The sequence below is a fragment of the Theropithecus gelada genome, chromosome 15, assembly GCF_003255815.1.
Source record: "Theropithecus gelada isolate Dixy chromosome 15, Tgel_1.0, whole genome shotgun sequence".
In the NCBI taxonomy this organism is placed as follows: Eukaryota; Metazoa; Chordata; class Mammalia; order Primates; family Cercopithecidae; genus Theropithecus; species Theropithecus gelada.
Window position 1 is genome coordinate 54605256 of NC_037683.1, and position 17533 is coordinate 54622788.

Below are 17533 nucleotides of genomic sequence, written 5' to 3' on the forward strand. Positions count from 1 at the left end.
TTGATTTGCTTGTGCAGTCCAACCCTTAAATGCCTGGTCATTCTCGGTGTGATCCTGCATCCCAGCCCCTGTCGCCTGACCCGGCAATGAGTCAGCCAGCCCCGTAAGAGGGAGGGCAGGGAGAGACACACACCCAGCCTGTGCCATTGCCACTGCCCCCGAGGTGACTTGGTAACTCCTGCAGCTCCCCCAGTAGAGGAGAAATGACTCTCTTTTCTTCAGGCAATGAGACTTCTCCACACCTGCTTAGAATACAGATAAACCGGAACCAGTAAGTCTCTTCTTTGGCTCAGGATCCTTCCTTTTCTCTCCAATTGGGTGGTCTCAGGAGGAAGACAGGCAGCAATAGAGATTGTTTGTGTGCAAGCCATAGTCTGTGTTTCTGTCTAAATATCTCTAGAGGAACAATTAGCTGCTCCGTCCCTAGAACTACATAATGATTTTTTTTTTTTTTTTTTTGCTTTTTTTTTTTTTTTTTTTTGAGACGGGGTCTCGCTCTGTTGCCCATGTTGGAGTGCAGTGGCGCCATCTGGGCTTACTGAAAGCTCCACCTTCCGGGCTCATGCCATTCTCCTGCCTCAGCCTCCCAAGTAGCTGGGACTACAGGTGCCCACCACTATGCCCAGCTAATTTTTTTTTTTTTTTTGTATTTTTAGTAGAGACGAAGTTTCACTGTGTTAGCCAGGATGGTCTCGATCTCCTGACCTCGTTATCTGCCCGCCTTGGCCTCCCAAAGTGCTGGGATTACAGGTGTGAGCCACTGCGCCCGGCCATAATGAGTTCTTAATTAGAATAATACTCATCGAATCTGAGTTGGATATTAAAAAAAGTAAAGAGAGATAGGGGCTGCTGGATGGAGAGTGAGTGAAGAAGTCAGGGAATGTGAGATTTCTAAGGGATTGAAGAACAAGGATGTCAGGTGTATCCAGAGTAGAGAGCTGCCAGGATGGAAGGATGTGCCAGAAGGTGATTTGTTTGAATGTAAGTTTCCAAAGTGTTCTAGCTATTTATTGCTGCATAGCAAAGTATGCTGAAACTTGGTGACTTAAAGCAACACCCACTTTAACATATCTCATGCTTTTGTGGGTCATGAATTCAGGCAGGGCTCAGCAGGGCAATTCTTCTGAATGATGTAGCTAATCACTTACTGTATTTTATGTACTCCGTAAACTTACTACTCAGATTTAAGGAAAATAATACTCAAATTAATTTTTGAGGCACAGTTTTTCGGTTTATATTAATGGACTGTGACAACTAAATTATACCTTGTGGAATTTATCTCCATTTAATGAATTATCTTGAAGACTGGGATGACTCAATCAATTAACATTCTTAGCATTCTTTGAAAATATGTTTTAGGCCATTTTATAAAATTGTGTTATTTATGGATGCAGTGGCTCACGCCTGTGATCCCAGCACTTTGGGAGGCTGAGGCAGGCAGATCACCTGAGGTCAAGAGTTTGAGACTACCGTGGCCAACATGGTAAAACCCCATCTCTATTAAAAATACAAAAATTAGCTGGGCATGTTGGTGGACGCCTGTAATCCTAGCTACTCGGGAAGCTGAGGCACAAGAATTGCTTCAGCCCTGGAAGCGGAGGTTGCAGTGAGTTGACATTATACCACTGCACCCCAGCCTGGGTGACAGAGTGAGACTTTGTCTCAAAAAAAAAATTGTCTTGTTTCTTAGTATGTGTATGTCTTCAACTTCATTCCCTATACTACTTATATGACCTACTCTGCCTCTTGAAAAAAATATGGGTATATGAAAACCTCACCACATCTAATTCTTTTAGACATGAGGAAAAATTATATATATAAATATATAAAGTAAACAAGTTCAACCCAATAAATGAGTCTTAAATAGTACTGGCTGTGAAACTTATTATTTATATAATATAGGTCTTAAAATCTAAAAATGATAGTTTTAGAGAACTTTTCTAAAGAATTATAGTTAAGATAATCCATTAACCGGAACTTGTAGACTTGTCGGGCATTTGGCATCAGAACTTGGTTTTTCCAACTAGTTGTTGTTTTTGTTTGTTTTGCTTTCTGTTTTGTTTTGTTTTGTTTTGTTTTGTTTTGTTTTGTTGGAGACAGAGACTCACTTCTTCACCCAGGCTGGAGTGCAGTGGTGCAATCTCAGCTCGCTGCAACCTCTGCCTCCCATGTTCAAGTGCGTGGGCCACCATGCCTGGCTAACTTTTGTATTTTTAGTAAAGATGAGGTTTCACCATGTTGCCCAGGGTGGTCTTGAACTCCTGACCTCAAATGATCTACCCACCTAAGGCTCCCAAAGTGCTGGGATTATAGGTGTGAGCCACTGCGTCCAGCCTCTGACTAGTTTTTAAAAGATATTTTTCTTGCATTTATCCAATAAAACACATCATATTGCAATGCTTTGAGAAACAGATCTGTTCTCATTTTATTATTAACAATATTAATGGTTGCAGGGAGCCAAAGGCCCGTGGGACATGACCAACTCAGAATTCCACTGGAGACTATATGATCAAACAGCAAACTGTTTTTTATGAATGCAGGATATGGGCAAACTCACGACTGCTCCTGCCCACAGAAGGTTTGCTGGAGGCAATTACTCTCTGGCCCGAGGTTATCTACTGCGACATCTAGAGAATGCAGTCTTACAAGCCTACTTTGGACCGAGCAGCTGACCCCTTCTTCCACCCTCCTTCTCACTATCTCTTTTGCCTAATAAATAAGGAGGGCTGTGTAAAGCTCAGGGCCCTTGTCCACTAGAGGCAGGGTGCTTCCAAATATACTCTTTTGTCTTTGTCTTTTATTCCTGCATTTGCCCCACTGTGTTCAGTCCCCTAGGTCCGTGCGCGCGTTACAAGTGGCGCCCTGATTAGCCACAGAATCAAGTGCTCTACAAATGGTTCTTTAAAATCCAGAACTGAGTAATTAACATTCTTTTATGAAAACACATTTATTAACTTTCAAAGAAAATCTTGTAATGGTTTATTTTTAAAAAACTAAAAACCATTATAGTACCTGAGATAAAGCAGTCTTCAGACTGAGTCACAAAGCTGTTGGGAACCCCACCCCCACCAGCATTCTGATGCCCCTCTGACAGTGACGTCATAATATCCTAGTTAGACACAGGACCTGCTGGGCCACAGAAAGGAGGCTCTGGAAAGACGCACTAGGTTACTGGATAAATCACTTCAATTTCCCAATGAATTTTATATTGTTTATTTTTATACCTGGAGTTTTTTCCTTGAAAGGTGGCACTTTGAAGCCTACTATTGAAGGTGAGAGAGTATTTAAAACTTTTATAAAAATAGTAGGTAAGAAGGATGATGACTCATAATTATGAAAAATTGGTACATGGCAATTTTCTACAGGATGATATAAACTTTATTGTTGGAGATATGGTATGCTTTAGATTTTAAATCTCTGCCTCTAATCCTTTGTGAAAAAAATGCAGTTAGAAAAAGAAAGCAGTAAAAGAAATCAACATATTTTTGATCTATGGTGTGTAATACTTTTTTTTTTAGCATTGCCTAATGTGATGCCTTTAAATGAAGATGTTAATAAACAGGAAGAAAAGCATGAAGATCATCCTCACAATTATGCTCCTGCTAATGAGAAAAATGGCAATTATTATAAAGATATAAAGCAATGTAAGTCTTTAAAGTGAATAGAAATGTATATGCAAAAGTTGATTATTCTGGTTTGACTTAAGTCGCCTTTTTAAAATTCCATCACTTCCCCCTGCATTTGTTAGGTATTTTATTTCTACTTCTGTGACTTGCCTGTTCATACCCTTGCCCATTTTTCCATTACGTTGAATTTTCATTTCTTTTCAAGGGCTCTTTTTATGTAGAATATATTAATCCTTTTTATGGTAAAAATAATAAATATTTTCTGCCAGGATGTTGCTTATCTGTAAGCGTTATTTTATTTTATTGCATCTTACTCATTTTTTGAAACAGGGTCTTGCTCTGTCACCCAGGCTGGAGTGCAGTGGCACGACCATGGCTCTCTGCAGCCTTGACCTCCCAGGGTTCAAGCAGTCCTCCCGAGTAGCTGGGACTACAGGCACATGCCATCACACCAGACTAATTTTTGTATTTTTATGTAGAAACGGTGTTTCATCATATTGCCCAGGCTGGTCTCAAACTCCTGGGTTCAAGCGATCCACCTGCCTCACCCTCCCAAAGTGCTAGGATTATAGGTGCGAGCCACTACACCTGGCCAAGCCTGTTTAAGTATCTTTAATTACTGAGAAGATTTCAAGTTTTATAATATCAATTCTGTTTATTCATTTCTTTTTAATCTCTGCATTTTGCGTCTTGCCTTAACAGGTCTTATCCAGTCCAAAATATTGTTTTCTTGATTTTTAAAAATAGTTTTATGTTTTTAACTTGAGCTTTAAATCCAATTATTTTTGTGTATGGCATAAAGTAGGGATAAAGCATTATATTTTTCAAGGATGATAGCCAAGTGTCTAACACCAATTCCCTACTAATGTGAAACATTTAATATAATCAAAACTCTAACATGAAATTAGGCCAATTGTTATACTTGTTTTTTTAAACTGTCTGTTCCTAGAAAAATACCAGTGTTTCAACTTTTATACTTTCGTAACTCATGGCATGAGTGTTGGGTTGTGACTTCCTTTTATTTTTCCATAGCTCTGTCTCAGGAATTGCTCAAAAATGATGAAATATTAGTGGCACCATTTTTATGTGTGTTGTCCATAATTTATCTGTTATCTTGTTAGAGAACATTTGTCTATGTGCAGTTTTTCCCATGTACATTCTTCTCATATACACACTTGGGTGAATTTCTCTGTTCTCACAAAGAGAGAAATGAATACATATGTACATATTAAATACACGCACATACATTCGTGTGTGTATAGAATTTTGTGTCACCTTATGAAATTTTGGAGAAAGGAGACACATGTGCATGTTCAGTCTGTTGTCTTGATCCAATTCACTTTGATCCTTTGGTTGGGGGAATATGTACATCAGTTTTGAATTGCATCCAACTCCACTGATGAGTCTTAAGAGCAGCATTCTTTATGTGTATGTGTAGATTTGAGTATATGTGAGGGAGTTTAATTGTTATCAAACGATACGCTTTTAAGCTGAAGTGTTCATTCCATAGTCTAACAGAAGGTTCAAGGGCACGTAAATGCTTCTTACTTGGTTTTTTGATAATGTCAATACTAACATTGATAACATTGCACATCTACAAATCTACTTCAGCACCTGTTATGTGCTTACATTTTTTTTTTCGACGAATTTCGCCAATAATTGCTTCTTGGAAGGGGTCATTTGATATAAAGATACTAGTTTGACTTTTTTCAATTAGTTTTAGATTTGACCCTTGCCCCACTTTCTTATTTTATAGATGAAAAAGAAGACTAATTTTTTAATTTTTTTATTAGTGCATATGTTTTAAGAAAAAAAACTCAAAGGAAGAAAAAGGTAAGGGAAAAAAGTGACTTAGCTAGTTGCTAAAGACTTTTGCTTTTGTTTTTAGATGTGTTAACAACACAAAATCCAAATGGCACTGAGTCTGAAATAACTGTGAGAGCCACAACTGACCTGAATTTTTCTCTAAAAAACTGTAAGTAGTGAAAGGCACCATTGCACATGTAAAAGCCATTAAAGAGATTTCAAAACAGCAATAGAGACTGCTGGGGAGAAAAAAAAGTCTTCATTCCTAAATAAGACTGACATTTTCCCTCTAAAGTTGATTCTATGACTAGGATCCAGCTTAGCTCTTGGCCATCCTCTCTGCTTTTCTCACACTTCCTCCCACACAAATACGCTTTAGGCTCCACCTCCATTACACTGATCATTTCAGAATCCGGGGAGGTTCTTGCATTTCTAAACCTCATACATTTGGTTTATGTGGAAAGAAAAATTAAATAACTAAATTTTTGATTCTAGGAAAATTTACATCTTTCTTAAACCCACATTTTTACGCCTTTCTGGGTTTTATCTTCAGCTTTAAATGGGGAAGAGAGAATGTTTCTAGCTACGGCAATGTCAATATTGAGAAATGTGAAACTCAGGAATGCCTAATTATTAACAAAGCTACTTGATAATAATGAAATATTTTGAGCAATTTCAAACCCTGGGATTTAAATGAGACAGTGACATTTCAAGGGTGTATATTAACTCAGTAAATCACTCATGGGAATCTTGCTTATGCACAACAAACAATATCTTGAGTTGTCTGGGACAAGACATGGAGAGGCAGCTCTTAAGTGGACCAGGTACCTCAAATTCCCTTAGGATATGAGTTACTGAGTACAGACCGCAGGACCCAAGGAAGAGACTGCAAAACCCTCACTTTTATTTCCACAATTCAGGCTCCCAGAGAATTGTCAGGGAAAGTGGGATGGGAATAAGACATTCCTGCCATTTTAAATGGGGCTGTGACAGAAGGAGACCTGCTGGCATGGTGGGGATGTTCTAGGGGAGCAAGCCCTCAGGAAGATGGAGATCTGAGGATACCTTTGACTAAGGGTTGCTTGCTTAAGTATAGTCCCTAAAACTCTGAAGGCAAGGGGGGTAAACTGAGGCAATCTAGATGCTTTTCTCCAGAGGATAAGGGTTGCAAAGCAGAATTTAAGGATGACTTACTAGTTTTTCGAGTGCTGCTTGAATCACTATCAACTCCAGTAACTGATTCCCTCTCCCAACCTTCCTTGTCAGCAAGACACCTGTGATGGGTTTGTGGGCTGGCTCAGTGTGAATTTTTTCTGCCCCTCTGTAGAAGTCCTCCTATAATGGGTGCCCTGCACTCCGTATGGAACTTCATTGACTCCTGTATTAAACAGTTAACTGAAATGGCCATCGACTTGAAGAAAGGGTCCTCCAGTCACAGTTGTTACCAAACACTCCCTTAGTGACATACCTCCAGAGGGACCTATTACAGACTGAGATATATACTAAATTAGACCTGAAAACCCTTGATTTGTAGTCCGAAATCTTTATATCCAAATGTCTGTTTCCAATTTACAAGCACACTTAATATTCAGCCTCCCTTTTTTGCGTCGTTACACTGAACAGCAGCTATGCTGCTCTGGACAAAGAAGATCATTTTGCGGCCTGTGCAGGGAACCATCTGGAGCCAATTATCTTCTCCAAGAGATCTTCTTTACCTCTAAAGAAAGTCTGTGGCCACATGTTCCTTTTCCTCTCTTTCACAAATTATAGTCGTGTTAATCCCACCTCAGGCACCCCATGATCACAAAAACTTTATTCTTCAATACCTTCTTCTTTCTCCTTTAATTTATTTCAGGAAAATGTTAATGTCTTTCTCTTCCTTTTTCTTTGTTCTTCTCTCTCCTTTTCTTTGTTCCATTTTTAGCTTAAAAAATATCTAATCTCAGATGTTTAGTCAGTATTTTTACATGCCAATCATTCTTTTTCCCTTTTCCTAGATAAAATTGTCAATGCAACTACATATGAAAAATCTGCCAGTGAAGAAGAAACAACTACTAACGAACCCTCTCATAAAAATATTCCAAGTATTTAAATTACTACACTGTATTCATACCTGGAGCATATCATTATGTGACTTAAAAATTTAAGTTTCACTACTCTGAGCATTACATAAAGTCATAGCATGCTTAAAGAATTTACACTGCTACCTTTTAAAGTCACTAAAATCTTTTAAATGGTGAATGTGTAAGAGTCAGTCTTCAGGTATACCTGACAAGGGATGGGAAATGAGCGTTTGTAGAAATAGAATTTTATTTTAATAAAATTGTATCACATTTGTGTCTATATTAAATACGTATTCACAAATTAGCATATATTTATAAATATAAGTATATATCGAATGTATTTGAAATATAATTCATTTTGCTAATAATGAAAAATATTCTGCCTGCTTGAGGAATAAACTTATCTCTGGTTAGGATCAATTGTTAGTGTTTCCTAAGATTATTTGAGGTTGGGGGTTGGGAGTGGGAGGCTGCAAAATCAAAATGACCATTTTACTTCCCTCTCAAGAATACTGTTCCTTATAAAATATTTGTGGAGCCATAACAACCCAGGATGGCTCTCCTCTAAGGTCTTGAATGAGTGGTCTAATTGAAGAGAATGGATACCTTTGTGTCGTTACATGAAACCCTATTTTCTCTAGTTCATGCAATCCAAGTATGTTTCTAATGTAATTATTCTGAGTTTGCATTTTTAACACTACTGAAAAAAATCTTTTTTGATATGTTTAAAAATGAAAACCTGATCATCCTGGCATTCCCCTTCTTAAACGTCCCTAGGAACTTACTACTAAGTCTGGGGTCAAGTTTTAACTCCTTAACCAAGCATTCAATTCCAAAACAATCTGACCACTGTGAAAATGTTCCACTCTCAACTCTGGTTACATTCCCCATCCACACCCTTCACTCCAGACTTACCTGAAGCTCCCAGAGCTTACTGAGCCTGCTTATGAGTGCGCGTTTGCTCACGGCTGGAATGAGCTCGCTCTCACCTTGTTTGCCTGGTGAACAATTGCTAGTTCTCTAAGCTTATATGGGAACATCATCTCCCTTTTGAAGGGTTTCTGGCCTTAACAAGTTGAATTAAGCCCTGTGCATACCACCTGTGCATTTCTACTAAAGCCTTCATTATCCTGCTACATAAACAGCAATGATTCTTGTCTGCATCCAAAATTAAGGTGGGTTCCTTGACTGTAATGTCTGAGACTTGTTTACTTGTGTATAAGTTAGTGCCAACCCCAGGGTCTGACACACTGTAGGAGCTCAAAGTTTAACTGCTAAATGACTAACAAATAAATGACTGTTACTCAAACTAAATTATTTTGTTATCCTGTTGTGTTTTTTTGTTGTTGTTGTTGTTGTGTTCTGTTTTGTTTTAACAGGATCAACCCCAAACCTGCCTGCATTTTGGACAATGTTAGCTAAAGGTAAAGTCATACAGCTAGGTAGCTCGGGGAATGTTTTGGTTTTCTAAAATCTTACTTAGAGCTAAGAGCAGTCTAAATACCTCTAATACTGAGTTGATAAGTCAACATTTTGTTGTCCCTCATAATAGCAAAATTCAAAACAAACCTAGAAAGGTGATAAAGTGTCACACATTTTCTGATTGCCCACTCTTTACAAAAGTTTTATTCTCTTACAAATGTTAGTTATTCAATTTATTTATGATTAAAATTTTTCAGTAAGATTCTTGCTCAATATCATTCATCTTTGTGTTTGGAGCAGTGCATGCAAAAGCACACAGAGATGCATGTATAAATGCAAAGTATATATCAAAATACATGCATACATAAAAGTGTGTATCATAAATATATAAGCATGCATGTATAGCATGATGTACATAGTATTTCTATGCATGTGTGTATAAATGCATGTGCATATATGGATGTACACATGTATAAAGGTAATGCATGTATCACACAGAAATATATGCATTGTATATGTGAAATATATACCATATTCAGTTGATCATTTTTCCATATTCTGTGTTTGCATTCTGTATCACCTACTCATTAATATTTCTTTGTCACCCCAAAATCAGTAGTTGCAACACCTTCACAGTCATTTATGGACATTGGCAGAGCTTTGAAAATTTTTAATTGTCTGACACACACATTCCCAGCTGAAATAGAACAAGGCAATATTCTGCCTTTTTTATTCAGCTCTCGTTCTGTAAATAAGTGTCGTTTTTGCAACCCACTTAGTGCCACATTTTTTGCATTTTTTGTGCTTTTTTTTGATGATTTTGCTATTTAAAATGGCCCCCAAATGTAGTGTTAAATTGCTGGTTAGTGTTCCTAAGTGCAAGAAGGCTGTGATGTTCCTTATGGAGCTAATATGTGTTAGAGAAGCTTCGTTCAGGCAAGTGTTATAGTGCTGTTTTCTATGAGTTCAGTGTTAATGAATCAACAACATATATTAAGTGAAGTATCTTTAAACAGAAACACACATAAAACAAGGTTATTTATTGATCAGTTGATGAAAATGCTGTGACCAGACTTGCAGGAATCTAACCCTGTATTTACCCTGGGAGGAACAGTTCAGTATTTGCTAATCAGTGTTTATAGGACTTTATAGAACATAACTGCCATGAATAATGAGAGCACACTGTACATATTATACACACATACATACACCATCAATAATTTTAGTAAGTGAATGTTGTTTACCATAACACCAATTTATTGTTTTAACAGCTATAAATGGAACAACAGTGGTCATGGATGATAAAGATCAATTATTTCACCCAATTCCAGGTAAGAACAAAATATTTCAATTGACTGGGTGCAGTGGCTAATGCCTATAATCCCAGCACTTTGGGAGGCTGAGGCAGGTAGATCGCTTGAGTCCAGGAGTTGGAGACCAGCCTGGGCAACATGACAAAAACCTTTTCTCTACAAAAAATGCAAAAATTAGCCGGACATGGTGGCATGCCATTGTACTCCAGCCTGGGTGACAGAGTGAGACCCTGTCTCAACAAACAAACCAAAGTACTTCAATTAATATATTGACACATAAATACTCTTACACATCTTAGTGTCTTTATGATGATACTGTTTTTGGTGTATGAAAGGCGGTATCATGGTGACTAACATCTCAGAGAGGACATTTACTGTTTAGGAGAGTTATAGTTCCTAAGCATTCTTTTTTAGTTATACTTTGCAGATGACCATTACCACCTTCCTGTTTTGTAACATTTATCCCTGAAACCAAATGGAGGAGGTGAGTGAATAATATGTAGAATGCAGTCTTTTTTAAAAACAGACTTTATTTTTAGAGCAGTTTTGGGTTTAAAGAAAAATTTGGCAGAAAGTACAGAATTTCCATATTCAACCCTCCTCAGTTTCCCCTACGTCTTGCATGATGTGGTACATTTGTTACAATTTATGAACCAATAGTGATTCATTATTAATTAAAGTCCATAGTTTACATTAGGATTCACTCTTTGTATTATACAGTTCTTTGGGTTTTGACAAATGCAAAATATCACGTGTCTACCATCCCAGTATCATACAAAAGTTTCACTGCCCTAAAATCTCCTCTGCCCCCATCAATTCATCCCTTTGTTCCTCTCTCCCCACGAACCCCTGACAACCACTGATCTTTTTACTATCTCTATAGTTTTGCCTTTTCTAGAATGTCATAGAGTTGGAGTCATACAGTATGTAACCTTTACAGACTAGCTTCTTTCACTTTGCAATATGCATTTAAGATTCCTCTGTGTTTTCTTGTGGCTTGACAGCTCATTTATTTTTATCACTGATATTCCATTGTATGAATGTACCCTACTTCATTCATCTACTGAAGGACATCTTGGTTGCTTCCAATTTTCGGCAATTATGAAAAAAGCTGCTGTAAACACTTGTGTGCGGGGTTTTGTGTGGACATATGTTTTCGACTCATTTTGGTAAACACCTATGAATATGATTTATGGATCATATAGTAAGACTATGTTCAGGTGCAGTGGTTTGCCTATAATCCTAGCACTTTGGAAGGGCAGGGTGGGAAGATGAGAGTGGTTATTTTTGTAAGAAACTACCAGACTATCTTCCAAAGTATTTTTGGAATTCTCACCAGCAATGAATGTGAGCCCCTGCTGCTGGATACGGTTTTCATTAATGGCTTAATTGTCTTAATAGAAGTAAAATAAACTCCTGATTTGAATGGAAAACTTCATGAAAAAAACACATTAATTTCCCCCAGAAAACCTCTCTCCTACGAATAATTGGTTGAAAAATAGGATGATGACATATCTAAGACCTGTCACCTCATTTGTGCGCTGGATTGATAGTTGTGGCCATTTGCCTTGTGGTACTTCAAGAAAATTGAGTGATTTGACTAGACGCTGTAATCCCAGCACTTTGGGAGGCTGAGGCAGGCGGATCACCTGAAGTCAGGCGTTCAAGACAAGCCTGACCAACATGGTGAAACCCTATTTCTATTAAAAATACAAAAAAAATAGCCAGGCATGGTGGCGGTTGCCTGTAATTCCAGCTACTCAGGAGGCTGAGGCAAGAGAATAGCTTGAACCTGGGAGGCAGAGGTTGCAGTGAGCTAAGATTGCGCCACTGCACTCCAGCCTGGGCGACAGAGCAAGACTCCATCTCAGAAAAAAGAAAAAAGAAAAAAAAAGAAAGAAAAAAAGAAAAGAAAATTGAGTGATTCTTCTTTGTTTAGAAAAGTTATAAACAGGAATGACAAATGCTGGCTCATTTTATAAATACTTTGCCATTTCTTCTGTTTAATAGAGCTTGATTGATTTTATTGTTTATTGAGCACATACTACATGTTAGGTGTTGTGGGCACATTATTATGTTAGTCCTCACAGCAACTCCATGAAGTTGGTATTATCTTCATTTTACAGTTAAGAAAACTGAGACTTAGAGAGAAAAGCTGCCCACACTTGTAACTAGCTTTTCTGTAACTTCCAGAGATTATGAGTTCCAAACCCTTCTCTAGTTCTGACCATCACCTAGATAAAGAAGATATACTATGAGCACACATCTTTATTAAAAATCCTTTCAGGAGACAGAAAAGCAATTCAGGAGCACAGCCCATTTTAACATAATTTGTCTGATTATTCCCGAAATAATAGACCTCAAAGCATTAAAAGAGTCATTGACAACTGTATACATTTTCATGGTCTAAGGTCACACATTGACAATTATAATTTTTAAAAATCAGAGAATATAGACATGGAAGCTTGTCATTGCTTATGACCTAAATATCGTTACCTAGAAAATAGTGAAAACCCTTGGAACTTTTGAGTTGGCAGATGCTGGGGGTTAGCTAGGGGAAAGGGGAGAAATAACGACATATTGTCATCATTAAATGTTTATTAAGTGAGATATATATTCAGGCAAATATAAAATTTGGCAGTAAAGCTATCATTTCATTAATAGATTTAGTTAAAAAAAAAGATTCTTGATATCTCTGGATCCAGACATAATATTATATTTAACTTATTTTAGAAAGTTAAATGAATTGATTCTATTTATTTTTGTAATGTGAAGTACACTAGATTTAGTCTTTTCAGTAATAAAATGGCAAAACTCTCTCTTAAGCCTCAGGGAAGAAGCATTCACTATACCCCACCCTTTTAGCTTAAAAGAAAAATCAGTGCATGACCCAACACTAGAGCATGTACATTTACCTCCTGAAAGATTGGTCCCTTCGGTGTAAGTCAATCGTTTTGGAAAATAATCTCTTCAGACATGGTAGATTAAATCAGATAAAGTCTGCTATACATTTTGACATCTGGTAATCTGGGTTTGAAACCAGATTTTGCCACTTACTATGTGCTATGGGCAAATACAGAAACTTCCGTGATACTGTAAAACGGAGCTAAGGACAGCTCCTTCAGGATTGCTGTGAAGGTTAAAGAGGAAAGTTAAGAGTGTTTGGCGTTAGAGAGTAGCTTTCTCCTTTGCATTGCCTGTGGGATGGGAGGCCGGCCAGTTAGTACTCTGGATGGTGGAGGGCTTGCTTCTCTGTATTTGCTTTGCAATCTTTACTCCTTCAGGAAAACACACTGATCACCCTATTTTCCACTGTATTTTCTTTCTTTTCAGAGTCTGATGTGAATGCTACACAGGGAGAAAATCAGCCAGATCTGGAGGATCTGAAGATCAGACTAATGCTAGGAATCTCGTTGATGACCCTCCTCCTCTTTGTGGTCCTCCTGGCATTCTGTAGTGCTACACTGTACAAACTGAGGCATCTGACGTAAGTCTACAGACCTCTGCAGTCTTTACAACAAATGCATGACATCGCATTCTCTCCCTCCTCTCTTTAGTAGATTCTTAGGAATATGTGACCTCTGAATTTATCTACATGGCATTCAAATTGATTCCATTTACCGTATTCAGATGGAGCATTGGGCTGTCTTTAAGGGAGTATCCTACTTGAACTTTGTCCCAATAGTCATCCAGAGATAGAAATAACCTTAGTCAATTGGAAAGGATAAAGAGAATCTAGATATGCTCTTTTTTATATAGCCCTGGAACAAATATATTCTGTTCTAAATAGCACATCTGCTTAGCATCTAATGTTTTTTATTCCAGCAAGCCTTGAGACTTTCAAAAAACAGCCAGTCTCTATCACCTTTACACTGTGAGACCTGTCCATTGGCTCTTTCTTATCAAAATATTAAATTCAACTCAAGCCTGATTAAGGGAATTATTTAACATTTTTCAGGCAGTGTAACAGATTACCTTCAAAAATCCTGACAATTGCTTAATGTTCATAATGATCATTAATTCCATTCTTTTCATTGTGGTGTTTTTGATGAATGGTATATTTCTCTGGCTCATTAAAACTGTGATCCTAGGTATTTATTCCCCTTCATTCAATTTCATTGTACATGTTTCTTATTAAACTTTCATTAAGGCAACTTTTACTATTTTAGTAAATTGGTTTATAAATTCTAGAGATTTGAAACATGCTTCAAAGTGTTAAATATAATCAAATTACAATGAAAGAAAAACTAGGCTGGCCGCGGTGGCTCCCGCCTATAATCCCAGCACTTTGGGAGGCCGAGGCGGGCAGATCATGAGGTGAAGAGATCAAGACCATCCTGGCCAACATGGTGAAACCCCGTCCCTACTAAAAATACAAAAAGTAGCTGGGCATGGTGGCACGTGCCTGTAGTCCCCGCTACTCGGAAGGCTGAGGCAGGAGAATCATGTGAACCTGGGAGGCGGAGGTTGCAGTGAGCCACGATTGTGCCACTGCACTCCAGCCTGGTGACAGCAAGACTGTGTCTCAAAAAAAAAAAAAAGAAAGAAAAGAAAAAGAAAAGGAGAAACTATATATCATTTATATAATGTTACTAAGTAACTAATACACTGGGCAAAATTTGTATATTTTAATTTCTGAATGCTTGTCTAAGCTAAGTTACAAATGTACACAATTAAAAACAATTCTTGATATATGTTCTTTTCTTCCTCAGTTATAAAAATTGTGAGAGTCAATACTCTGTCAACCCAGAGCTGGCCACGATGTCTTACTTTCATCCATCAGAAGGTGTATCAGATACATCCTTTTCCAAGAGTGGAGAGAGCAGCACATTACTGGGCACCACTTCTTCAGATATGAGAAGATCAGGCACAAGAACATCAGAATCTAAGATGATGACGGATATTTCCACAGGCTCAGATGATGAGATGCACTGAGTAAGAGGTGGAACCTGGTGAAGAAATCATACTGATGAATAAATAACTTTAATTCTTTTGTCATCAAGAGAACTTTATGTCTTCTGTTAATGTCATGAGTTTGAAGCTCTGCTGAGACATTCTGGTGTCTTAAAAGGAGGACAGACTCAATAAAAATTATCTCTCAGTTATAAAATTTAATGGAAAATGCACAAGAAAATAATTTAACGTGTGAGAAACTCATCAAGTAAAAGCATTCCTGGAGAGTGACTTTGAAAGATATTTTCTCTAGGCTGGTTCATTTTAAAACAAGGACATTTAGATACTTACCTTCCCCAGGGGCATTTTGAGAACATCAGGGAACTTACCACTACCTGTGCGCCCGCTCACCACCAGTGAAGCAAAAAGAACACACCTGTTCATGTTTTATTGACAAAAAAGTTGTGCCATCAAGAGATGAAACTAAATTAGTGGTAGGAACTCCTAGCCTTCTTGAATTGTTTAAAAGTCATCAGGGGCTGCTCTCACATGGCAAAGAGTAAGAAAGAAAAGATATTTTTCCATTTCTTTTTTCTTTTCTTTTGAGACAGAGTCTCGTTCTGTCTCCAGGCTGGAGTGCAGTGGCGCGATCTCGGCTCTCTGCAACCTCTGCCTCCTGGGTTCAAGCCATTCTCCTGCCTCAGCCTCCCGAGCAACTGGGATTACAGGCACACGTCACCACGCCTGGCTACTTTTTGTATTTTTAGTAGAGATAGGGCTTCATCATGTTGGCCAGGATGGTCTCGATCTCTTGACCTCATGATCTGCCCGCCTTGGCCTCCTGAAGTGCTGGGATTACAGGAGTAAGCCACTGCGCCTGGCCATATTTTTCTATTTCTAAAGTATCCATAATTGTTTGAGACAACACGGTGTTCCAGAAGGAGAGATGAAGCGGGGAATTCCAGCAGGTAATTTCCTAGATGGGGACTCATGGACCCTAAGCCTTTACCACTGAAGTGCCCTTCTTTCTCTCTTCCCCCAGGCGTCCAGGATTACTGTGTTCCACTGAAAGAAAAGCAATGCCTTTCAAAGACTTATTCAAGTTTATTAGTGACTTTTGTGGCTATCCATACCAAAAGTATTTCAATTTACAAAGACAAAAAGTAGGGATAATGTTTCCTTTTTATAAATTAGTTTCGGCTGGGCGCAGTGGCTCGTGCCTGTAATCCCAGCACTTTGGGAGGCCCAGGTGGGCAGATCACAAGGTCAGGAAGTTGAGACCAGCCTGGCTAACATGGTGAAACCCCATCTCTACTAAAAATAGAAAAATTAGCCGAGTGTAGTGGCACATGCCTCTAATCCTAGCTACTCAGGAGGCTGAGGTAAAAGAATTGCTTGAACCCAGGAGGCGGAGGTTGCAGTGAGCTGAGATCGCGCCACTGTACTGCAGCCTGGGTGAGAGAGCGAAACTACATCTCAGAAAGAAAAAAAAAAAAAGACATTAGTTTGAAGTGGAGGGGTTTAGGGACATACATCATGTCTTTTCGGGATATGTATGAATATGGGAGAAGAACTTAGGGCATGTTTCATCACCCTCTTCAATTCTTACCATACCAACAGCTTTCATTTACCTTGTTTCATTTTCATTTACAATGTTCTAAAGCGCCTACTTTATAATAGGCGCTTTAGAACACTGTATCACATTAAATTCTACTATCTTATGAAAGGTGAGTTTATTTTACAGATAAAAAAACAGAAGTTCAGATAAGTCAGATAAATTGCCTAAGAGCACCTGCTGTGCTGTGCTTCCAGTCTGAGGTTCTCTCCATGATCCATGAAGGTGAATAGTCAGACTAGCAACAAAAGTCTTTAGGAGCAACACAGGTCCAGTACCCAAGACACATAAGGTTCCTTAACTCAGGTGTTCTTTCGGCTCTTGGGAAATTGTTTTCCTTTCCTTTAGCTTGGGTAGCTATAATCCTTCTTCCCCGCGAGAATAAACACACATTTTACTCTCACCTGCCACTTCCTCTACTATTCATTGTCAGAGTCCTTCACTCCGAAATTTCACCCTCGCCCCAGACTCCAGCCCAGTCTCGCTCACCATTGGTTGGGAAAGCTACGGAGCTCCGCCTTTGAGTAGTGATGGGCTATATAAGAGGGCACCCTTGAGTGAAAAGGCAGTAGGACAGGCGCTCACCTTTGCCTGATCTATACCAACAGTGCTCACAGTTTCTGAGCCAGTGGTGGAGGCCTGGAGCAGCAGCCCACGCTGCCCTCTGCCGGTTACTTTTGCCATTTTCTGTGCCCTTTTGACAGCTCCAGGGATCGGTGCCAGCATTTGTACTGCCAGTTCAGGCATCTGCAGAATGGTAGAAAAGTGAGGGCGGTGGTTGCAGTCGCTTGGAGG

General features: G+C 38.6%; 1 protein-coding gene across 1 annotated transcript; it reads left to right on the top strand.

The window, feature by feature from the left end:
* The first annotated feature begins 3118 nt into the window (after nt 1-3118).
* Nucleotides 3119-15232, top strand: EQTN (equatorin). Its single transcript, XM_025360197.1, has 8 exons — nt 3119-3272; nt 3519-3644; nt 5515-5601; nt 7430-7516; nt 8875-8919; nt 10189-10248; nt 13564-13717; nt 14943-15232. Exons 1-8 carry the CDS (start codon nt 3197-3199, stop codon nt 15163-15165), a joined length of 858 nt encoding a protein of 285 aa, XP_025215982.1. The 5' UTR covers nt 3119-3196; the 3' UTR covers nt 15166-15232.
* Nucleotides 15233-17533: the final 2301 nt, after the last annotated feature.